This window comes from Macaca mulatta, chromosome 2 (assembly GCF_049350105.2).
Source record: "Macaca mulatta isolate MMU2019108-1 chromosome 2, T2T-MMU8v2.0, whole genome shotgun sequence".
NCBI lineage: Eukaryota > Metazoa > Chordata > Mammalia > Primates > Cercopithecidae > Macaca > Macaca mulatta.
Window position 1 is genome coordinate 155,618,867 of NC_133407.1, and position 25,485 is coordinate 155,644,351.

Sequence of the window (25,485 nt, forward strand, 5' to 3'; positions counted from 1 at the left end):
TCTTTGTCCTTATGTCTAGTAGGCCTGATTTTAAAATATGGACTCTGAAGTGCCACCCTATCATTATAATTCTATTTTTTATCAAGCTGTCCTTAGGTTTCCACTGTTTTGTTTTTATGTTTGGTGTGTACAAGCTTATAACTGAGCCTTTTGTCGTTACATGATGTCCTTCTTTACCTTTGTCAGTATTTTTAGTCTTAAATTTCACCTTGTCTGAATTTAATACTACCATTCATACTTACTTTTTGCCCATCTTCTTATTCTTAACCTTTGCTTTCCACTTTAAGTATATTTCTTATAAACAGCATATAACTAGATTTTGCACTTTAACCCAATCTCTCAGCCTCAGCATTTAAATAGAATTTGGCCATTCACATTTAGTGTAAAGACTAATACTTAATGTTGTTCCTTCTGTTATTATTATTATTTATTAACATTGTTCTTTTTTCCTTATTTTTTATTGGTTTAATCAAATTCATTCCAGTTTCTCCTCCGTGAATGTGAAAGTGCTATTACATTGTCATTGCATTCTTACAGTTTCTTTCCCTTTCTCTGTACTCAAAATCTTGCACATATTTCTATATTTTTACTTTGAAACAGGATACCAGCTATTTTCCTTAACACCATATGTTCTAGTAGTCTTTCCTAAACCCTCTCCCCAGAAAGATTAGCCATTTAGAACACTTTCACGTCTTTTCTTCTCTCGCTCAGGTGAGACCTCTGGATGTCTCTACCAATCTAAGCTCCCTCCTCTTCTTCTTTTTTTCTTCATTAACCCTTTATTACAAGTCACACTCTTACAGAAGTACATGTGGACTTATGTGAAAAAATCAAATGTATCCAAGAATAAAAAACACAGCACATAAAGTAGTATATGCATCCCAGTGTTAGCACCAGAGGCAGCGGGCGCCCAAGAAAAAGCCTAATTCCTAAGGACGCTGAGAGAGTTTAATGCTTTCAGCTGCAGATAATTATTAGGATTTTCCTTGCAGGATGCTCATTCTATTTCAAGAGCCCTATTAACCATTTATATCAGGGGCTGGACAACCGTAGCCAAAGGGTCAAATTTTTCCTGCTAAGTTTTTGTATGGCCTGTGAGCTAAAAAGGGTTTTTATATTTTCTAATGGGTTGGAGAATATCAAAAGAATATTATTTTGTTACATGTGAAAACTATATAAAATTTCAATTCCAATGTTCACAACAAAAGGTTTTATGGGAACACAGTCATGCCCATTTGTTTACATATTGTCTACGGCTGCCTTTGTGTCACAGTGGCAGAGTTGAGTACTTGGGTCTGAGACCTGATGAGGTGCTCAGTAAACTACAGATGGTGGTAACATAGTTATAACTTGCAGTACCTCACCCAGTGACACATTTTATTTATTTATTGTTTTATTACTGGTGCATATCCATCACATGAAAACAAGAAAAGTGGACTTCAAATGTCACACTTTTAAGGCTCAGTGGGTATGGATTATTATTTTATCAAATTACATGGCAAAGTACTGTGTTTGTTATTAGTTGTGTTAACAGAATACGAGATACACTGACATCACAATATTCCCAACTCACAGAAAAACAACGTCAAAAAAGAGAAAACTTAAAACAGTATATTTCATCATAGCAGATACGCAAAACAACAAAAAATGAGAATGAGGCTGCAACCAAACTAGGTTTCCGGGTGGCTCATTTGTCAGCCAAGCAAGGAAAGCCATTTACCAATGGTAAGTTAATTAAATTGTGTTTGATCGAAGCAGCTGAAAGAAGAATCCAGAGAAAATAGGCTTGTTTAAGATTATTAGATTTGGGGCAAGAGCAGTTGCTTAGGTTTGGCCCATGGGCCCTAGTTTGCTCTATGTAATATTAATGAGTTAAGCCACAACTGGTAGGGTACCTGACTACCTTCCAGTGTGAGCCAGTGATAAAGAGCACAGGAAATAAAAACACAGTCTGGAGAGGCTTGGAAATTAGCATCTTCTGTTTTCCAATAACTGTCCTCAGCATCACATATTTACATCATGCTGTTATTTTCTTTCTAGACCATATTACAAAGTGTCTAATTTACTGTTCACTACCAACCTCCCCTACGAAGACAAGAACTTTGTCTATCTTGTTGTATGCCCAGTGCCTGGCACAAACAAAGGAACTCAGTAAACATCTGAATATATGAATGAAGGATGCCTTTATGGGAAATGGGCTCAGAAGGCCTATATGCCTTAAGCCTCCCCAGTGGAAAGTGCTCACTCAGCACATAGGTATAGTGCCAGGGTCTCCCTTCGTGATGAACTGAGATAGCTCAGAGGCCCAAGCCCAGGTTCTAAGAAGGCTAACTGTGCTTGAGGAGTAATGTGCTGGCCTTGCCCCGAATCACAGAGCAAAGGCTGGGTGCTGGCTCACCATGGTGGTGGAGATTCTGTCCAAGAGACTAGATTTTACCTTTTCAAGATTCTCTGATCTCCCAGAAACTTCTTTGAATAGAGACATGACCAGGAAGCTGACTGGTAGCTGTGATGTGCCCAGGAATTTTTAGTTAGCCAAGCACGGTGGGGAAAGAAGAGCACAGGGCACTTCTCTGGCCCCTGCACTGGATAACCACACCCATGAGCCTGCCTGACTCTTACCCCTCCTCTTCAACCAATACTGGGTGGCTCCTGATAGGGACCAGGGGGATTGGCTCCTGTGCTTCAAACAGAAATAATGGAGTCCCAGGGAAAAGAGTGGACCCACGCTCCAGGCATTATTATTTTGACTCTAAGAGCTTAAACATGAATAATGATAAAACAATAAGGATGCAGTAGGAGACAAGCACTGATGTGAGAACCTTATGTGCAATCCCCCATCTCACCTTCATCTAACCCTGGTGCAGCACTGTGAAAATTCCCACTTAACATGGAAGTCTCACAGCCTGCCCAACTTTTCACACTAGCAGGTGGTAAGGCTGGGAGTAAAGCCCAGGCCTGCACATTGGACCAGTCTGTCAGATGGCTGAGCCCCTGGTCAAGCAAGATGATCTGAAAATCTCTGGGTGATCTGGGGCCTACTCAAAGCAAACAGGGCTGCCCCTTTGGAACAAGCCCAGCCGATCACTCATGAGCTGCACTAGCAACACTACCTTATTGCTTCACCTGATGAGAGTCGGCTCTTACATATGAAGCCACAAGCTATGATGTGGCTTTTCAAAACAACCTGATGAGGTCAAGACCATCCTTCGAAGGAATGAGCGATTGAGATTAAAAGGCTGCCCAAGGTGTACAGCTGTTTTGTGGTGCAGCAAGGGCTTGAGCCTACTCTGTGTGATCTCCAAGTTCAACCTCACCAGGAAGGAAAGTCTGCCATCAAGGAGATTCCAGCTTTTCAAGAGAACGCAGACTCTTTTGACACACTGGGCAAGAATCTGTCTGACAAAGTGAAACTTTCATGACTCAGAGACCAGCTAGTCCTGAATTCAAACTCCAGCTTTACTACCCTGTGACCTTGGGCAGGTCACTTCACATTTCTCAGGCTGGTTTCCAGTCTGGCTGCCTTTGGGGAGGGGGACCTGGGTTTGCAGGAAGAAAACTTCCTTACACTGAATAATTATTGCCTTGTTAGAAATTTTTTACCATGTGCACATATTACTTTTCCTAAATATTTGCACACAATTTAATTGATTTAATTGGGGAAAAATGAACATAGGAAAAATAATGACCTCTTCCTTAGGGTTATTAAAAGGTTTCAAAATAAAGTATGTAGCTAGTAAAGGCGCATCGTATATGCTTAATCAATAGAGTGGTGACAGGGTGGAGGGAGGTGGGAGGCAGGCTCATTCCTGCCCTGGGGCCCAGAGGAGAATATGTGGCACAGAAGTCCCAGCCTACAGCCAGCTCCTAGCATTAAGGCAGGTGCCCATTCAGCTAGAGCCTCAGGGGGGTGCGAGTTGAGGGAGCTGCTCCTAGCCTGGTCACCCATGCCCTTTCCTCTGTTGTGGAGCCTTAGGAAGCCCCTCTTCTCTGACCAAAGCCCTGGGCTCACAGGATCTCACCTCTGCACATATCCACAGTCACCCGGTGCAGCTGTCCCTAGTTGGAGGAAGCCTGTCTCTGCTCAGGGTTGTCTATGTGGGATTTGGACTCAGCTTCTGTGGACTGCCTGCAGTTCTTGTGCTTCCACTTCCAGGCTCCCTGGACTGAGCAGGAAAATGCTGGTGGTCCCAGGGATGCCCCAGGTTGGGGGCAGGACATAGGTCAGCATGTCTCCTGGCCCCTCCCTCAGCCCTTCAGGAGGCATGAGTCACTGTGGCCATATGTTTACTTGCTCCTCACAGACTCTCCCTCCCAGTTCTCAAAGGAAGTGACCGCTGCACCGCTGTTGACAGGCCTGAGTGGGAGCAATTAGACCCAGGAGCCACACCAATTGGGATATTACTCTCTCATAGATATTTTACTATAGAATAATTATACTCCAAACACTGCTAATAAATCAGGCTAGACAAACGAGTGACACACACTTTATCACCTTCATCTCCAATCAGCATCTCAGGGCTGGCCTAAGGCTGATGGAGCCCTGAGCAGGCCCCAGCGGCCCCACAGAGCTAAGGGTCCAAGCTCTGGGTCTGGGGAAGGGAGAGGAAGGGGTTGCTCCTCAATCCCCTACTTCAGGGCAGGTCTAGGTACAGGGGCAGGAAAAGAAGAGGGCCAGGGTGGAGCACCCAAGAAGAACCTAAGAAAAGGAGAAAGGGAGGGGAAGGGGCTGCAGTTACAGAATCCCAGACGAGAAAACCCGTGGATTTTTCTCCCAGAGGAGAAAAACCGTGGACGGAGACCTGGAGTGGAGGGTGGGCGATGGAAGCCCACCACATGTGACACTGTGGATGGGCCAGATTTGTGCTGGCACTTGCACTAAGCCTGGGGGACCTCATTAGGTTCCTGTGAGGAACTGAGGTGCTTGCTGAAAGCCTCAGGGCAGACCCTGAGGCTCCTGCTAGGAGCCTGAGCCCCCGACAGTGGGGTTGCCAGCACTCTGTGCTCTTCGAGCCAGTCAAAACTCAGTCATGTCCCAGTACAGCTACTGCTGATCCGCTCGGGCCCACAGCCAGGGAGCCAGCCAAAAGAGACGGTGAGGTTTGGCTGTCCATCCATCCCGCCTTCAAGGCCCGATGGGCATGGATTCCCACTCAGTGCTGTGTAGACAGCTGCTGGGGATGGATGCCCCATGGGAGGAGGTGATTCCACCACTTTGGGGGAGACCACCATGTTCTGTCCACCCTAGTGGCAGGCCCATCCCACCCAGCACCGGGCCCAGGTGCTGATGCACCACAGGACCAGCCAAGGGAGGCCTGGGGCCCAGTCTGAGTCTCCTGGGACAGAGCAGGCACCACCCTGAAAGCACAAGGCCAAGGGCCACCCAGCAAGGCACAGCCAGGGCCTCATCCTACCTCAACTAGACTGGCTCACTTACATACCTAAAGCCTGCATCCAGCGATGGTGAACTTCAGACACCCTAGGTAGCCAGGGCTGGACCTCCCACTGTGTCAGCTTCCTGTACCTTCCTTCCTTTTGCTCTCTGGCATCCTTAGCCCCTTCCCCTCAGTCCACAGGTGAGGAAAGACCTGGCCACCATTAGCCCCTTCCCCTCAGTCCACAGGTGAGGAAAGACCTGGCCTGGCACCACTGATGGGCAGTGTTTTCCCCCTGGACATGAGCAGCTTGTAGGGGCATGTGGGCAGAGCCCAGCAGGATGGAGGTACAGTGCCCACCAAGGGCAAGAGAGTGGGGCCTGGTCAGGGCAGCAGGCCAGGGAGGCCAGTGCTAACTGCTGCCATCTGGCACTGGCTGTGGGGGAGCCCAGACTTGCTCAGACCCATGGGGGCCACATCTATCACATAAATAAGCAGGGGTGGGAGAACCAGGTGGGGTTGGGTACAGTGGAGGTCCCCCTGCCTAGGTGTTGGCACTGGCTCTGTGACTGACCAGCTGAGAGAACTGTGGCCACTTGACCATTCTGGGCGTCAGATGCCTTGTCCAGAAACTAGAGGTTGGCACCAGAAGGTCTCTGAGGGCCTTTCTGGCTCTAATCACAGATGTCAGGCCATGGATCCCGGCTGCCCGAGCAAGAAGGAAAGGGGTGTGGGGCCAAGCAAAGGCATGCTCACCCGCTCCACGAGGCCATGCTTGTGCTTCAGCTTGTACACCTTCAGCCTGGGCAGGAAGCTGTCAGCATAGTTCCTGTCCTCCAGCCCATGGAGCAGGATGCCATGGAAGGCTAGCCGGCACGTGTTGGTGTGAATGTCCGCATCTAGCCTGGAGCCAATCACCAGGCACAGCCGAGGGCAGGTGACAGGCTTCTCAAACTCCACCAGGGCCCACTGCTGCCGAGGACAATGGCCCTCTGTGGCCTGGCCGGCCTTCTTGTCGGCCTCATCATTGTTTGTCACTGCTGGTGCCAAATCCTTGGATAGGTACTGCTCCTGGAAGAGGTATTCTTGAGAGAAGTCGAAAGAGTCCAGTATAGGCTCCTGGTCAAAGTTATCTGGAGCAGGGCTGAAGAACATCAACCGGCCCATGACTGTTTCATGGCCCACTGTAATGTGGAACTTGGCCTTGGTTTGCAGGGGCCCCCGGAAATATGGTATCTTTTCCACAGAGATGAGGGCCGCATGGACAGTATGCAGGGACTCAGGGGCACACACCAACCCGCGCTCCAGCAGCTTGGGGTCAAACTGGGTGACGCAGATGCCCAGCCGGTCTCCTTGCATGGCTGAAGTGATGGGCATGTGAAACATCTGCATGGACTTCACCTTCTTCACCACCTGATGGGGAGCAAGCAAGAGAGCACATGAAACCAACAAGCCTTGGGGCTGTGGGGAGGAGAGGGGAGCTGCAGCTAGAGAATCCTGTGCTTACCACCACCTGCAGGCACCATGAGGACCAGCCAAGGTGGGTCTGGGGCCCAGGTACCCTCTCCTGGATCAGAGCAGGTACCACACTGGAAGCACAAGGCTGAGGGCCGCCAGCAAAGGAGGGCCAGGGCCCCACTCTCCAAGTCTCACTGTTCTCCCGGGAGGAAGGCAGGGTTCACAGCAGCCAAATCTCTGAATACCTTAGTTCCCTTCACCCCGGCTCCAATCCAGGCTCCAGTCCCTCCAAGTTCCTCCCTTCCATCAATCACGCCAGCATTTTCCAGCCCTCTGTCCAGGTTTGCCTGCCTCCTCCCCCGAGAATGGCCTCCCCAGCTGCTTAGCCGGCCAAGCTGTGCCCATCTGCCCTCTAAAGCCCAGGACAAACACCACTGCTCTGGAAAGCCTGCCCCAACTCCCAGTGGCAGAACTTGTCCCTGACTCCTTAGTGGTAACCCAGCCCTTCTGAACCCCACAGCCTGCTACACGGTCACTGTCTATTGTGTATCTGCTGCCTGCTGGCCTGTGGGTAGCCTAGGGCAGGAACTCTCTTCATTCATTCAACACACATTCCCAGAGTGCCTATTGTGTGCCAGGCACTGTTCTAGGGGAAGAAATACAGTGATCTTTGTTTCCAAAGAGCTTAATATCTAGAAACAACAGCAACAACAAAATTACCTATATAGGAAAATTTATACATATTAATTCAATTCATATCAATATAAAATTAATATATAAATTACATGCATGTAATATATATTTATATATATATATATATATTTTACAGACAACATATGCTGTAAAGAAAACAATGCAGGGTGATGTGATAGAGAAGGCCTGGGTGGGGTGAAGGTCTCGCAGAAGTGAGTTTGAGCTAAGACCTTAGCATAAGAAGCAGGTGGCTGTGTGAAGACCCAAAGAAAGACAGCTCTAAATGGGGGAACTGATAAGTGCAAGCCCTAAGAGGGCAGTAGCTTGGTGAGTCTGGGAATACACAGAGGCAGGAGGGCTGCAGCAAGCATTGGGAGGGAGACAGCAGGGAGGGAAGTTGATACGGTTTGGCTGTGTCCCCACCCAAATCTCATCTTGAATTGTAGCTTTCTTAATTCCCACGTGTTGTGGGAGGGACCTAGTGGGAGATAATTGAATTGTGGGGATGCTTTCCCCCTTACTGGTAGTGAATGAGTCTCACTAGATCTGATGGTTTTATAAGGGGAAACCCCTTTAACTTGGCTCTCATTCTCTCTCTTGCCTGGTGCCATGTAAGACATGCCTTTTGCCTTCCACCATGATTGTGAAGCCTCCTCAGCCATGTGGAACTGTGAGTCCATTAAACCTCTTTTTTTCTTAAAATAAATTACCTAGTTTCGGGTATGTCTTTATCAGCAGCGTGAAAATGGACTAATACAGAGGTCAAGGCTTGGGCCCCACAGTAGAGTGCAAGGCCCGGAAGTCACTGGAGGAGTTTAGGCAAAGGAGTAACCTGATCTTATCTCTGTTTCTAAAATATCACTGACTACTATACTGGGCAGATTCCTGCATTCACAGTTTGTAAATCAGGAACAGACATAGAAAAGTCTCCAATAAAAGTTCCTGAAATGAACGAACATTCCTACCTATGATCCACTCTCTCTGAGATGACAGGAAACTGTATTCATGGATTTTTAATGAAGCAGAGAAATATGTAATGTATTTCAGAAAACCTGCCATCAAAAATAGTTAAACTAAAGAGAACGTTGAGACTTAGGTCGCAAGCATCCCTGTCTACCAAGTCGGGGTGTGCGAACACTCATTTTCTCCCTGGATAAAGGGAGAGTGTGTTGCTAATGGCCCATGAGCCCAGGACCTTTCCTGGAGAGCCATAATACTCAAGTGTTTGTTTAAAGATCATTAACTACCTAACCAGAGGTCAGGGGGCAGAGAAAGTGAGACGCACAGTGTCAAAAGCCACAGCCAAGATCAATCACAAAGAAACAGAAAACATCTCTGAAATGGTCTGAAAAGGCAATGGGAGAATGAGATTTTTGGGAACATTACTCAGAGTCACTGGAGAGTATCATCTTACACTAAGCGTCGTCTGCCCAGTGAGGTGGGGCCCAGGTCACAACTCTTCCCTCCCAGGCGCCTGCAGCAGCCTGTGCGGCTTTCTAAAACGTTTCTCTGATAAAGCAATTATTTGTCACCAGCTCCTCTGTGGGCTCCCATCGTCTACCTCATGGCTTTCAAAGCTTGTCATGGTTCTGCCATGAGCAGGAAGATCCTCTGGTCAGCTGGAATTCTATGGGGACTCCCTGTGATGGGCGGGGGTCTCCAGGTAACCCTGTCACCGCCCCACAAGGCAATGTGCTGAAAAGCCTCACTCACAGGGCTGAGCCCCCACTCCTTAGCCCAGCCACCAGGAAGCCTCCACCACACAGCCCAACTCCACAGCCTTTTCGGCCCCACATTCTCCCCAACCCTGAAACCGTAGCCAAGGGACTCTTGAACGATTCCTTGTAAACGCTGTGCTTCTGAATGTCTCTGTGCTTTGCCCCTGTGGCTGCTCCCTGGGATTTCTTCCACTGGCAAATTCCCATTCATCCATAACCCCTGCTCCCACAGACCTCCTAGAAGAGCTTCCCTGATAACTCCAGACACAGCTGACCACCGGAACCTGACTCACTGTTTGGTCACCACTACTTTACAGGTCAGCCCCTGCCTCTGTGTGCCGACAGATTTCAATCATATACTTAACACGCATGAGCTCACTGCCCCCTCTGCCCCTGAACTACATTATCGATAACTCATATCTACCTGTGGGGTCCTCCCCACCCAGCTCTCCCACTTGCGCCAGCGGGAGGGAGCCGTTGCCTTGAATTTGGCGCACAGTACCCTTTCTTTTTATACACACGTGTGTATGATTGTGTAGCGGCTCACTACATATGTAGTACACATTCCTAATCAGTAATTTGCTTTGTTGTATAAGTTTCTAAACTGTATGAATGAGGCATCGTGCCAGTTATGATACTAAAAATCTGTGCACACGGTGCGTGCACCTGCAGCTCATTTGCTGCCGATGCCATCTGCTGCACCCTGTGTATTTAGCACAACCTGGGCTCCTATTGATGTGCACTGGGGGTGTTTCCAGTTCTTTGCTGGAAAATGCTGCAATGAATTTCTTCTGTTACAAGGATCCTGCATGGGCACATGTGCAAGGGTTTCTCAAGGACACACTTCCTGAAGTTGAACTGCTGGATTGCAGGGTGAGTGGGTGTTCAACTTTGCTAGGTAGATAAATCAACTTCTACCAACAAGGCCCAAGACACCCCATTGATACACATCTGCTCCAACATTTGGCACTGCCAGATTTCTTAATTTTGGCCTATCAAATGTGTATCTCTTCCCTTCTAAATCCCAAAACAAGGACTGTGCTCTCCCTATGCTGCATCCTCAGTGCCCAGCACAGGGGCTGCTGAGAAACCTGGTTGTGACAGGTCTAGATAAATGCCCAGCCCCTCTGAAGAGAATGACTGCATCAGGTTCTGAAAGAGAAATGCCCCTTGTGGCAAAACCATACCTGGCAAAGCACCGAGCTGAGATTCCAGACCTGCCGGGGCTTGAGCGAGATCCTTGTGTTTATGAGCCTTCCTGTGAGAGAGGGCGGCCAGGGGCCTCATGCTGCCCTGACACCCCTCCCGCTCCTCCTCCCTATCAAGCTGAACGCCAAGCCGGCTTCATTCAAAGCATGTTCTCTTTTCAACAGGGCTTGTGTTCTCAGGACTGAAATCATAAAGAATGCCTTACCAGGGCACCATGAAGAGCACAAAGATAAATAACTGTGCAAATCAAGATTTTAAGGGCCTAGACAGGAAATTGTGAAGCAGATAAAGATGGGGACAGGGCGGCGTGGCACTCCCGTGGGTTCTCACAGGCGCATGCAGACAGCATCGCCACACGGGGTGGTCAGCAAGCCTACGCTCATTGAGGGATGCTTCAGAACAGAAGACCCATTTAGAACACCAGAGATAAAGAAAAGTAGATAATTTTACCAACCTAAGAATGAGAAAAACAGACTTTCCTTTCAGTCATTTATCTTCTAGCCAACTTTGAGGGCCTCTCTCCATCTACTGAATAACTCACTCCTCAGACATTCGCTAATGTCCACAGAGCGCAGCTGAGGTGGCACACACACATTCTCTCAACACGTGGGTAGCAACCTTCTCTCAGGTACCAGGCCCAGGCCCTGGAATGCCAGCAGGATGAGCAAAACAGTTTTAGACAGTTGGGTTCTATAAAGTCTGCTGGCGGCTAAGGAAGAAAGATGATAATTAGATCACCACTGAATACATGAGGAATTACAAAACTGTGGGAGGTACTATGAGAAAAAAGGACGAGGTTCCATGAGAGCGAACAACTGGGAGACCTAATTCATTGTGGGTAGTCAGGGAGGACTTCCCTGAGGAGGTGACATTGGGGCCAAGAGCAGATGGGTAACGAACCACCCACAGGGATTCCAGGCAGAGAGAAGAGCAGAGCAGGCCTAAGGCCCTGGGCAGGGAAAGAACCAGGCCCCCAATGGAACTGCGGGTGGCAGGGCTGGCTGGGGTGGGGTGGCCCAGGGAGACAGCAGGTTGGAGACATGGGCCAGCCACCATTGCCATGGGACAAAGCACCAGGAAGACACCAGTGGTGGGGCGCGGGGGATGGCAGAAGAATGACACTGCCAGTTTGCGATTTTAAAAGATGCAAAGTAGCTACACAGTTTGGGGAACAGATTCAGGGGAGGTGGAGAAATAAGAAAGGAAACATGGAAATTAGCAAGGAAGATACTCAGAGTTCAAGACATATTTTGGTGGTGACAGACTAGATGTGGGGACGAGGAGAGACTGGTGTGAAAACAGCTGGTGTGTAAAGAACAGCTAATGTGTAAAGAACAGCTCCCAGGTTTCTAGTTTGAGGATCTGCCTCATGCTAGGTGGGAGCAGGGAGGAGCCAGCTTCAGGGGAGGGGAGATGGGAGCTCTGCAAGTGGGAGCTATCTCTGAGGCTGCCGGAGAGACACAGATGTCTGAGTTCCAGGGGAGGTGAAGACTGGAGCTGGGAGCATACAGACTAACACCCAGCTGCCTCCTGGAATGGCTGATAGGCATCCCAGCTTACTACGCCCAGAACCTAAAGTCTCCTTCAGTCTTCTCTTTCTCCACGGCAACGCTACGATGTGAGGGGAAAAACCGGGGCTTCCACCCACCCAGACTCTCCTTGTCCTCTCGTAGCCGTAACCAGCCATCGGGAGATAGGGTCGGCTCTATCATCCAAGCAGGTCCAGTGCCTGACCCCTTCCTGTCCCTGCACTGCCTGCCCTGATCCCAGCCTCACCTGGCTTGGACTGTTGCCCTCTCCCCCGCAGCCTGTTCTTCCAAGAGCCTGTTCTCTGTAGCCTGTTCTTCCTGTTCTTGGAAGAACACAGATGATGTGACCCTGGGGTTTGCCTCCAGGCTCTCCACTGGCCTCCCATCTCACTCTGTAAAAGCTGAAGTCCTTTCCAGGACTCACAAGGCCACACAACCCAGACCCCATGATGTCTCTGACTTTATTTGCTGTGACCCCCGACCCACTGTTCACATCCCTTCAGTCATGTGGGCCTTGCTTCCCATTCCCTGAATGTGCCAGGCATGCTCCCGCCTCAGGGCCTCTGCACCTGCAGTTCCTCTCTTCCTTACTTCCTTCCCATCCCTGCTTGGATGCCACTGTATCAGAGCCCCTCCTCAGTCACCCAGCGAGAGATAGGCACTGGCCTATCCCTGCCACTCTGTAGCACCTTGCCCACTTGGTTTTTCATCATAGAGCTTTCCACCACTTGGCATCCCTTTGTTCACTGGCTGTCATTCCCGCACTGGAATGGAACCTCCATGAGGACCAGGCTTTGCTTTGTTTTTTTCCATTTCTATCTGCAGTGCCCAGCGCTATGCCTGGAATGTGGGAGGCCTCAATGCAAGTGGGAAGAGTAGCTGAAAGGAGCCAAGCCACATGGGTCCTCTCTTGGGGAGCTCCTCCTGGGCCTGAGCTCCACATCCACAGTTGCAGGAACAGGGTGGGCCTGGAGCTGGCCAGGCCCTTGGAGGCTCCACAAAACCCCAAGGGTAAAGAGTCTACCAAATGGGAGGATAGCGCTGGGGCCTGCTGCCCAGGGGCCCCCAGTGTCCCAGGCAGGGTACACAGTGAGAAGGGCAGCAGAGAAGGCTGGGAGGCGGAATGGGGAGAGGCGTTGCTGTCCTATACCACCAGGGTGGCCCCTAGGAGGCCTGTTCCCTGAGCCCAGCTCCCCAGAGGGCATGGGTGGTTGCAGAGGCTCTCCCTCACATCCTTCCCATCCCTCCAGCACCAAGCACTTCTGAGGAAGGAGGGAGGGAGGAACACATCAAACAAGCAAACACTTTTTAAAACTCAAGTTCATGCTTGCTAAGCAGTTTGGTCCTTTCTGATTAACAAAGAAGCTTTGCCATCCTCTGGGTCAGTTATTCTTCATAAAAAACCCCACAGGCGGGTCAGTATTTTGACATTCAATTTTATGGATGAAGAAACAGAGGTTTTTGATGTCTCCAAGGTCACAAAACAAATAGGCTGAGACTTGGGACAATAAACGCTGGGACTGCAAGGCAGGCCTGATGTTCCATGTCCTCGGCTCCGACAGTCGAGCAGAACCACACCTGCCCTGCCAGGCTCGGGGCTCAGCCAGTCAGGGTGCTGGCAGCAGGCAGCTGTGGCTCCTGAGTGATCGACCGTGTAGAGCCCACACAGCCTGTGCCCAAAAAGATGGCTCCTGGGGAAGGAGCAGAGAGGGAAGACTCAAGACAGGGGACTCCACGCCACCACCATGACTCCCACATCAATGCCAATGGGCAAGTGAGATGAGCCCCCTTTCTCAGGTGAGGAAGCAAAGCCCAGGAGAGTGAGTCCTGCCTTGAGACTCAGGTGTGGCAGAGGCAGGTTCAGTCTAGGCTGTCTCACCTGGAAGCTCAGGCTGGCAGCTGCCCTGGGGAAGGTCAGCAGCAGCCCTCTCCCTGCTGGACCAGCCCACGGAGTTTTCAGAGCTAACTCTCAGCTGCATCCCTCCCTCCCAGCCTTTCATGTTTCCTGTTTTTGGGTAGCACAATATGCCCAGTTTGCTGATCAAGTGGATGAGAGAACAAATGAACATCCCCTTCTGACTGCTCCCAGGCCCGATGAGCTCGATACTCCTTCTGGCTTTTCGACTGTCTGCAACTTAGTTTTCTGGTGTTTTGAGGATTCTGCATGGTAGTGTGCCCAGCATGATCTGGTCTCCCTCTACCATGCACTTTCTGAGGCTACCGAAAGCGTCCAGCAGGAACAGTTTGAGGTAGAGTCATCCTGTGCTCATCTCTGTTCTCCACAGCATCTTGCATGAAATAGTAAGCACTCACCTGACATGCACACGAGCTGCATTATGTTACCACAGGGCCGATACGGAAGACTGAGAAAGAGCTGGATACCTATGATGGGGAAAATCTTTACACACCTGATTCCATTCACTTCTAATGACAGTGGCTAATGATGATCTCACGTTACAGACAAGGAAATTGAAGCCCCCAGAGGTTAAGACATTTATTCAAAGCGTGCAATCTGCCTGTCATTGAAGCACATATTCTCTTACTACATCACACCACAAAAACACACTCACTCCACCACAGAAGTCCAAGATGAAACACAATTCAGCACAGCGATGTCACTAACATGGGCACTCCTTCTGTCAGGTAAGAAATGGACAGCCCACACCATCACAACAAACTGTAAAGGAACAGCAGTGTTGGGGGGGCGTCCCTCCAGCATTTTACAGAATCAACAGATGCTTGAGTGAAGCAGGTAACAGACTTGTGCTTAGCAGCCTTTCCGACGTGCAGAGATTTTGTAATAATGTACCAACTATAATAAGATTGGACCTCTATTATCCATTTTGTTCCACTAATGAGCCTGGAAGCTCCTGGTTGTGCCAAGGGCTAGGGTTGGGACCTTGCAACTTCATCATTGTAAATCGGACAGGAAAAGAAACACACAAGGTTTGACACTAATAAGCTTACAGCAGGATCAGTTACTTCAATTCAAAGAGGTTCAGACTGGAGGGGAAAAATGAAATAAGCTTTTAAAGATCAGTCTAGGTTTGGCTCCATCAGACCTAACCAATTTTGTTTAATAAGGTTTCAATTTGGCTGCTCTTATTTCTCCCTCTTCTTCCACCTAGGCTGGGTAAAGATAAGACATTTTCCCCTGCCTAATGCATTTAATCACATCTCACACACAAGAAGTCAAACCTAGGGCTGTGCATGAGGACAGAGCAGTGCCGCCCCTGCAGGTTGAGATCCCAGCTCCCCAGTACCACCTCTGGGGCTGCGAGAGGGAACCTCAGGTCACCTGTTCAAGACCAGCCTGGCCAACATGGTGAAATCCCATCTCTACAAAAGTATAAAAATTAGCCAGGCATTATGGTGGGTGCCTGTAATCCCAGCTACTCGGGACGCCAGGGTGGGAGAATCACTTGAACCCAGGAGGCGGAGGTTGCAGTGACCCGATATTGTGCCATTGCACTCCTGCCTGGGTGACAGAGCAAGACTCCGTCTCAAAAATAAAAAATGCTCAATGGAGCACTTTGGATTTTGGATTTCTGGATTTCAGATGCTCAATCTGTTAAGTATATCATGCTAATATTCCAAAATCCAAAACAATCTGAAATTGAAACACTTCTGGTCCCAAGCATTTTGGATAAGGGACATTCAACTTGTATAGACTTATTAGCGTATACAGTGGCATCATGTTTGTGGTTAACTTACTACTTGCCTCCCTCCTGCAGCAATATATTGGTGACATCTATTCATATTTGTGTGTATATACCTATGTATACTACCATACACATGTATGTGTATATAACATGTGCATATATATACACACACATATATACAGCTGTCAAAAAACATACAATAACATATATATGGTATTCTTTTTTTGACAGTTGTATAGTATTTCTTTATATAAAAGCTCTACCTGTAATTTATCCATACCCTTAATGGACATGTGAGTTGCTATTTATACTACTAGAATGATTTCACAGTGGTCATTTCTTTATGCATCAAATCGTATATATACATAGGGGTTTTCTAGCATGGATATCTGGATGAGAAACTGTAGTGCTGTGGGACACAGTTTCGGTTTTACTAGGTCTTGTAGATTTTTCTCTAAAGTGGCTGGTTACACTTCCACCAGCAGTACAAGAAATAACCTCTTCTCCACACCCTCCCCAGCACCTGAGGCTGTAGGCTTTAAAATTTTTGCAGTCTGATAGATAAGGCGTGCTGACCCATTGCTATCTTAGTGGGCAGTTTCAAATGACCAGGAACAAGCCCCTCCTAGAAGGGGGTCTCTGGAGTCTCTCCAACATCTAGTGTTCCACCCACAACTCCTAGGGGTGGCAAAGTGCATGTACCTCAGCCACTATGTGAGCCAGGTGCTCAGTGACGCAATTCTGAACCCCACACAACTCTTTAGGAAGGGGACATGCATGGAGGAGAAGGGAAGAAAGGAAGGGGGATGCATTGAGGAAGGGGAGGGAAGAGGGGAGATGTATTGAGGAAGTGGGGGAAGAGGGGAGATGCACTGAGGAAAGGGAGGGAAGAGGGGAGATGCATTGAAGAAGGAGCGGGAAGAGGGGAGATGCACTGAGGAAGGGGGAAGAGGGGAGATGCATTGAGGAAGGGGGGAAGAGGGGAGATGCATTGACGAAGGGGGAAGAGGGGAGATGCATTGAGGAAGGGGGAAGAGGGGAGATGCATTGAGGAAGGGGGAAGAGGGGAGATGCATTGAGGAAGGGGAGAAGAGGGGAGATGCATTGAGGAAGGGGAGAAGAGGGGAGATGCATTGAGGAAGGGGGAAGAGGAGAGATGCATTGAGGAAGGGGAGAAGAGGAGAGATGCATTGAGGAAGGGGAGAAGAGGGGAGATATATTGAGGAAGGGGGAAGAGGGGAGATGAACTGAGGAAGGGGAGAAGAGGGAAGATGCATTGAGGAAGGGGGAAGAGGGGAGATGCATTGAGGAAGGGGGGAAGAGGGGAGATGCACTGAGGAAGGGGGAAGAGGGGAGATGCATTGAGGAAGGGGGAAGAGGGGAGATGCACTGAGGAAGGGGGAAGAGGGGAGATGCATTGAGGAAGGGGAGAAGAGGGGAGATGCATTGAGAAAGGGGAGAAGAGGGGAGATGTATTGAGGAAGGGGGAAGAGGGGAGATGCACTGAGGAAGGGGAGAAGAGGGGAGATGCATTGAGGAAGGAGGAAGAGGGGAGATGTATTGAGGAAGCGGGGAAGAGGGGAGATGCATTGAGGAAGGGGGAAGAGGGGAGATGCATTGAGGAAGGGGGGAAGAGGGGAGATGCATTGAGGAAGGGGGGAAGGGGGAGATGCATTGAGGAAGGGGGAAGGGGGAGATGCATTTAGGAAGGGGGAAGAGGGGAGATGCATTGAGGAAGGGGGGAAGGGGGAGATGCATTGAGGAAGGGGGAAGAGGGGAGATGCATTGAGGAAGGGGAGAAGAGGGGAGATGCATTGAGGAAGGGGGAAGGGGGAGATGCATTTAGGAAGGGGGAAGAGGGGAGATGCATTGAGGAAGTGGAGAAGGGGGAGATGCACTGGGGAAGGGGGGAAGAGGGGAGATGTACTGGGGAAGGGGGGAATGCACTGGGGAAGGGGGGAAGAGGGGAGATGTATTGGGGAAGGGTGGAAAGAGGGGAGATGCATTGGGGAAGGGGTGGAAGAGGGGAGAGGCATTGAGGAAAGGGGGAAGAGGGGAGATGCACTGAGGAAGGGGGGAAAAGGGGAGAAGTATTGGGGAAGGGGGGAAGAGGGGAGATGTATTGGGGAAGAGAAGAAGAAGAAGAAGAGATGCACTGGGGAAGAGGGGAGATGCACTGAGGAAGGGGAGGGAAGGGGGAGATGCATTGAGGAAGAGAGGAAGAGGGGAGATGTATTGGGGAAGGGGGGAAGAGGGGAGATGCACTGGGGAAGGGGGAAGAGGGGAGATGCACTGGGGAAGTGGGAAAGAGGGGAGACGCACTGAGGAAGGGGGAAGAGGGGAGATGCACTGGGGAAGGGGGGAAGAGGGGAGATGTACTGGGGAAGGGGGGAAGTGGGGAGATGAACTGAGGACGGGGGAAGAGGGGAGATTCCTGAGGAAGCCGGGAAGAGGGGAGATGCACTGAGGAAGGGGGAAGAGGGGAGATGCACTGAGGAAGGGGGAAGAGGGGAGATGCACTGGGAAAGGGGGGAAGAGGGGAATTGAACTGAGGAAGGGGGAAGAGGGGAGATTTCTGAGGAAGGGGAGAAGAGGGGAGATGCACAGAGGAAGGGGGGAAGAGGGGAGATGCACAGAGGAAGAGGGGAAGAGGTGAGATGCACTGAGGAAGGAGGAAGAGGGGAGATGCGCTGAGGAAGGGGGGAAGAGGGCAGATGCGCTGAGGAAGCGGGGAAGAAGTGAGATGCACTGGGGAAGGGGGAAAGAGGGGAGATGCACTGGGGAAGGGGGGAAGAGGGGAGATGCACTGGGGAAGGGGGGAAGAGGGGAGATGCACTGGGGAAGGGGGAAAGAGGGGAGATGCACTGGGGAAGGGGGGAAGAGGGGAGATGCACTGAGAAAGCGGGGAAGAGGGGAGATGCACTGAGGAAGGGGGAAAGAGAGGAAATGCACTAAGGAAGCAGGGAAGGGGTGGAGGAGGTCTAGGCACCCTGCTATTCCTGCTCATCGGGCTCTCCTCCTGGGCTCTGCTGCCTTTGGAACCCTACCAAACATGGGTTCCTGGCAGCCCCTGAGACACTGCTCTGTCCACCTGGCCTGGTCCTTCAGGGCCCCTCCACATGATGGGGAGTTGTGCTGGGCAGGAGTCTCTTCTATCCAAAAATCCCATGAGGCCTCAGACAAAACACCAATTGTCCACTGGGGTGGGCACCAGGAAGACCAGTGTGCAGGTATTCTTGCATAGCCATGAGAAAGGCTGCTGGGCACAGTCACCTACAGATCAGAGATGACTGTCTGTCCATCTGATCCCTGCCCCTACCCCCTTGTGCCCAGGCTGGGCTTGGATTCCCAAGTGTCAGTAAGGCCCTTGCACACAGCATGGCTAGCGTTACCCAGAGTCCCATGGGAACACTGCTACCCTGCCCAGCTCTCCTCACCCCTGTGGCACTCTGTACCCAGCTGAATCCCACCCACTCTGAGACCTCAGGGGTCTCCCGACCAGCTCACGACACCTGCTCTAGAGTCTCCAGGCAGACCAGGATGTTCCTCAAGCCCTGTAACCCGTTAGCATCTGTCCAGCGTGTGCCTATGAGCTCTGTTGTTCCCTGGATGTCTCCCCCGCTGGGCAGACAGCCCTGGATAGACAGGCTGGGTTTATTTTGCTCACCACTGATCCCCAGCACAGTGCCTGCCACATGGGGTGCACTCTGGGAGGAAGAGAATGATCTGGCTTTCTACCATGTGGCCCAGCAAAGGCCCCTGCCCATCCGTGGTGATGTTACAAACAAACCCTCGTGATTAACCTCCCAGTCGCTGCAACAATGGAAAACCACAAAAGTGACAAGGGGCCTACCAAGGAGCTTCACCAGGGAGCTTTACGCTCCTCCTCCCAGCCACCCCATGTATTTGTCATCCCATAAAACTTTAAATGAATTACAGCAACGCTGGATTCTTCTGTTTTCTATACAACTGAGACTTTGTTTTTAATGACATCCCTGGGCTTTTTAGGGGGTAAGGAATCCTTAGGAGGTAAGCCAAGGGATCTAGCTCTGTTTTCAGGGCTGAGCCAGAAAAGCCATCACTGCCATGGAGTAGCGAACAGGACCTCACCTGTGGGCCCTGGACCTGAGTAAAGAGCCCAGGTGGGTCTGGGTCTTAAGGGAATGGATCCAAGGTGGACAGAAAGATCTCCACAATTCCAGGGCTACCCCGTCCTTCAGCCAGGTTTATGAAAGCCCAGCATTGGCCATATCCCTCCTATGTGTGGCTCCCACAGCTCCCACCCCTCAGGGCAGGCTGCTGGATGGTCACATAGGCCTGTGGCCATCTGGCTGGCTCCTGAGCACTCTTCAGCACTGCCCTCAGCACCCTATGCTTGGGCCAAGTCCAACTCATGGCCTAGATGCCTGATGGTGCCTCCCAGCCCTGTGCCTGGGCAGAGCTGGCTTCCTGACTGCCAGGCCCCTCCTTGTCCTTCCAGCCTTACTCCCGCTAGAGCAGGCCATGCTGCCCACCCACCTCAGCCCCCACAGTCCCCACCACTTGACCCCCACTTTACCTCTGACATTTGCTATGTAGCCATCCCTTTAGCTCCTGCCTCCTGTCCAGACTGAGAGCATCAGCGGGGGTGGGGGTGGGGGCTGAGTGGCACTAATCTCTTTCCTTGGCACAGAGGAGCATGCTCAGGAACGTACGTCAGACTCAACTGATGATCCCCTGCACCCCAGTGCAGCTGTGCAGGGGCAATATCACTTGGACTCACACCCTACAGGAGCACCAGCCTGTGGCTGCTGACACCAGAGCATCAGCAAGGCCAGACAAGGTGTGACCAGCAAGCTAAGGGCAGAGACAGGGGCCCCAGGGAAGCTGCCCAGCAGCTGAGCCTGGGCCTTACTCTCCCTCCGTTGGTGCTGAAGGGGGAGCAGTTGAAGGCATTCAGGCCCATGACAGCAATGATAAGAAGAAATAGGGAAGAAGAAAACAGAATGACCACTGTGACAGTGAGCGAGGAGGGTAAGAGGGGGGTGCCAAGGATCACACTGGGACTCAGTCACCCAATTGAGCTGAGTTGCCACTGCGAGCTTCCTGAGACACAGGTTATCCCATTCCAAGCCCAAATCCCAGGGACTGAGGTGGCTGCAAAAGGGGGCTGCTAGGTCTGGGATGTATTTCCAAATTCAACCTGCCACTATTTCTTGAGGTAGATCAAAGAAAAAAAGAATGCCATCTACATTGTCAATCCCTGTAAAATGGTGAGGCACTCTCACCTGGCACGGTGCTGTGGGGCCTCAATGGACACTGGATATAAGGCTCGGAGCCCCCACAAGGCCAGCCCCACCCCCGAGGGGCAGTTCCCTACGTGCCACCAATATGGCATAAAAAGCCCTTGTAATCCAAGGGATGTAAAGCAGTGGTGGCCCTAAGAACTGACTTTCTCTCTAGGTTTATTCTTTTGCTTATAATTTCTGTTTATTACAACTTTAGCCTTACGGACAAGAAACTACAACAGCTTTATGACATTCCATTGTTATCCTTATAAGTTGCTGGAAGGGCAGGCATGCAATGGGTTTACGGCCCGTTCCTTGGTCCTGGGGTGTACCAGGGCATCTAATTTGCACCCCACACCCCATCCCATGGTCTGGACCTTGCCCACCTGCATTCTGACATCTGGCTGGCACATGTGGCTTGAGGCTTGGGCTCCTTCTACTCTACAAGATGGCTGTTAGACTGTGATTCTGTTTAGAGCCAGAATCACCCCTGCACTCACCTCCCACCCCACTTAGGCCTGCCCCACTTCTGCGGGTGCCCACTCTCAGCAGTGAGCATGCTGGACTTGGGGCCAGATTCACTGAGGTTGGAGCTGTGGCTCCAGCTCTGAGCTGTGGGCAAGTTCTGTAACTTCTAGACTTAGTGTCTTCACCAGTAGACTGGGGATACCAGGCCCTAGCCACAGGGATTCTGTGAAAATTGAAGGAGGCAGTATGTGCCCAGGGTCTCCCTGAGCCCTGGTAAGTACCAGGTCCTCAGTGAACTGTGGTGGCCCCCAGCCCTCATTCATGGTTCAAGCCTCAGCCTTTAGCTCCTTCCTCATGGGCGACATTCTCATAGCCCATGAGCCAACAAATCCCGGAGTTCGCCTCCCTCGCACCCACAGTCTCTTTCTGGTCACCGGGCCTCACTTCTTGCTCAGATACCCATAGCAGCCACCCCCTCCTCCATGTACTGCCAGGTCACTTCCCTGGTATACAGCCCGGGTCAGGCTAGGTCCTCAATGAAACCTGCCAGGGCTCCAGGTGCCCTGGTGCTCACTGCCCTAGCTGGTGCTCACCCCTGGCCTTCCTCCTGCATCTGTGCAGTGCTCTCCGAGCTCACGGCTGGTCTCCCAGCACACTTCCTGCCTCTGTCCTGCTGTTTATCTTTGTGGAATGTCCTCCTGCTCATCTTTCCCAGAACTCAGTCTTCAAGGCCCATCTCCCTTATTCCTTCCATTGGCTTTAATTCAACATGCTCATGTAGCACCTACTCCATGGCAGGCCATGTGCTGGCCTTGGGATGTGGGGGAAGCCATGCCCTTGTCCTCTGAACTCCAGACTCACTGGGGAGACAGATGTATAAAGCATATTTAGAATACGATGTGTTGAGTACTATGAGGGAGCCAGCAGAGAGGAGGACATCTGAATTGGGTCTGGAATGACAATGACATACAAACGAGATTGGGAGAGAGGGGGACAACCTTGGGGGGGAATGGGAAAAGTGCAGAGAGGTGCCAGGGCAGGCCTGAGGCAGAGTTCTTGATACCTCCTAGGAGAGCCCTGTGCAGGTGTACACAAGAAGATTGTCAGTACAGCACAGGGAATACTCACAAAGACAGGGCAGCAGTCTGAAAGTCCATCAGTGGGGACATGGCAATGTGTGACATGAGGTGTCCACACTGACAAGCGCACATTGGGGGCAGGCAGTGTGGGAGCTCTGTGTGTAGTAATGAGGCAAGGTCTCTGAGAATCCATGTGGGGCATGGCCAGAAAGTGCAAACACTGCTCAGAATATGATGCCACACATTTACACAACAGTGCTGTGCATTTCTGTGAGCACAGTGCATAGAAAAGGGTTTGGAAGGATAAACCCAAAAGAATTAACAGGATCTCCTCTAGATGGGAGGCCGGGATGGGGTGTGATGCAACAGACCTCCATTTCCCTTAACTGAAAGGTTTCACTTTTGCTACAGGAAATTCATGAATTGGTTGTGTGATTAAAACTTAACTATTTAAGAATAAAAAGACAGATTTTCTAGTCAATTAAATGTAATAGAATCCAGTTCCAATCAGTTTACTCAATACAGACTGACAGTCTACTCTGAGGCAGACTCTGGGGGAGGCCAGCCCTGGGCTGAGAGGAGGAAATGGAGGGGTCAGGTGCTGTGAGGAAGAGAAGCACTTCTAAGTCTCCAGGCTGGGTCTGTCACACTGCTGGTTTGAGTCTCGCCTTCCCCAGCAACACCTGGAAGCCACCACCATAGGATGAGGAGCCAGAATGCCCAACCCACATGAGAAAATCGAGGTGCCCCTAGCTGAAGTCACTGGCCCAAGATGGGAGACTCTCTTTTCCCTCCACCTACAGAAACAGCTGTACTACCTGCCAAGACGGGTGGGCAAAAGAGATGGTGGGAGTCTCTCAGTTCTCCACAAAATAAAAAGGGCAAAGCAGTAAAGTGTGAGGTGCAATCCAAGCTTTACGCGGTGCCTGGCCCAGCAGCCAGAGAGCAGGAGGACACCCCAGGCTGGGCCCAGGAGCTAGGCACTCTGAAGACACCAATATGTTTTGTACTAAACTTGAGGGTACCAGCCCTAACTCTGAGGTGCCTGGGGGCAAGCATCTGTTCCTCACTGCAGTTGTCTGAAGACAATGACAAACCCCTCATGCTTCTATCCCTCAACACCCCCTCCAGATGCTCCCCCAGCACCAACCACTCAAGATCACACTGGTCCAGCCTTTCTGGAATGCTCTCATCATTTCTACATTTCTTGTCCAAGAATTCCACCTCTAGGAAACTCTCCAAAAGTCAAAGGTGGATCACTGAAATATTCACCTTAGTATGATAAAATATTCACCTTATTTAGGATAGCCGAAAGATGGAGACAATCTAGTTGCCCAACAATGGAGGAATGGCTAAATAAAACAGCAGGCAAGGTGTTACATAATAAAATAAATGAAGCACTTTTATGAGCATGAAAATGCTTTCTCTGTAATATTGAACCAATAATCAAGGTATAAAAATGTATTTAAAATACAGTCTTAACTATAGTTAAGGGGGAGGTTTTTTCTCAGTTTCTTTATACTCCACAAAAATGTCTAAAGTAATCATACACTGTTTTGATACATGAAGAAAAGGTTCAAAAAGAAATACCTAAACTAAAAGAGAAAGACTATCTCACCAGGTTGTAGCTCGGTATTGTGCCTGGCTCCTAAGGCTGCAGACTCTTAGGAATTCCTCCCCATGCAAACATCCTTCCTGGAGAGCCTGCTGCAGAACAGGCCTTCTACAGGGCACCTGAGACCACTCTCTCCAACCCTCACCACCACCTGACACCTGAGGAAACCGAGAGTCAGTAGCCTGCCCAAGGCCCCTCAGCTGGTAAATGGTGAAACTCGGACTCAAGCCCAGCAAGGCCTGACTGAAGTGGGAGCTCATTTGGCCACAGCACTGGCTGGGCCTGAGGCACAGAGGCTTGAGTCCAAATCTGGAGCAAAGTGAGGAAGCTGTCACAAAAGACAACTTGGATGTCCTCAGCAAGGCTCAAGAGGGGGATCACTCCCCTCTTCCCCCTTCCCCAGGAACAGAAGCCTGGCTGAGTCTGCAGAGACTGTATGGCACGGGCAGCAGTGACAGCTCTGGGCCCCAGGCCCGTCGGGGATGATGCGTCCCACCTTCAGGCAGAGAGTAGGCCAGCGAGGGATGCTGGGGGCCTGCCCTGCCTGTGTGAAGAACAAGTGCACGGACTGGCCGTTCTCTCTCTTTGTTATGAAGCTTCTTTCTAACCATGAAATAGAGGTCAAGGTACAGTCTGTCTGGGACGGAGAGGCAGCCTTGAGTTTGAGGTCTAGATACAGCAACAGGAAGGTCACCCTGTGCTAAGGATGTTTTTCTCCTATTTTTCTATTTCTTCTTCATTTTCGAAGTTTAGCCTTTAGTATTAGCATATTTAAAACTTAAAGGAAATATTCAACGTCTCCATTTTAAACTCAAACAAATCACCTGGTATTAACTGCACCAAACAGAATTGAGGGCCTGGTACAGCCAGACCATGCAAAGCCCCAGGCCTACAGCTGTGCCCCACAGGCGGGCAGAGCAGCTGGTAGAAAGTGCACTCTTCCGTCGTGCAGGATGGAATGGGTTGGAAGTTGGCTATCAAAAAATAAAAGAGCAACCAACTTTCCCCTCTTGGATCTCTCTCCCTCTTCCCTGGGATCTCTCAGGGAAAGGACTTAGCAACTCCATGGAGTAAGGCACCCACTGAACCACATGAAATCTGTATTTTCCATGGGACCTGGAATCCTCGAGTGCAAACAGTGTGCTGACATCCCAATACATGGAGGGCCAGGAAGTCCTGAAAGACAGCATGATGTGTTTCTCTTTCCCACAGAGAAGCCTCCCACTCCATGGCAGAGGCGAATAAATCCCTGAAGCTAACTGCTAGAAGCACAGAAATTCTTTGAAATACCAAGTTTTGGACTTTAAGATTCATGGAAACTTTGCATTCTATGCCATAATAGATTCATGTTTGTTTTAACATAAAAGTGGAGTTTGGAATTAACTGTCCTTGGGAAAACTGACACTGTAGAA

The 25,485-nt window shown here is 50.4% G+C and overlaps 1 protein-coding gene across 13 annotated transcripts in view; it reads right to left on the reverse strand.

Annotated features, from left to right (window-relative positions):
• Nucleotides 1-25,485, reverse strand: part of EEFSEC (eukaryotic elongation factor, selenocysteine-tRNA specific) — a 253,633-nt gene that overhangs the window by 59,541 nt on the left and 168,607 nt on the right. For 9 of the 13 annotated variants that reach the window (XM_077993686.1, XM_077993684.1, XM_015130096.3 and 6 more), the window contains one exon: nucleotides 6,132-6,788. In XM_077993686.1, the coding sequence (XP_077849812.1) occupies nucleotides 6,132-6,788 (657 nt within the window). Of the gene's footprint in view, nucleotides 1-442; nucleotides 6,789-6,882; nucleotides 7,033-25,485 lie in introns of those variants that run through there. The other 4 variants (XM_077993680.1, XR_013414307.1, XR_013414308.1 and 1 more) reach the window with 4 other exon arrangements.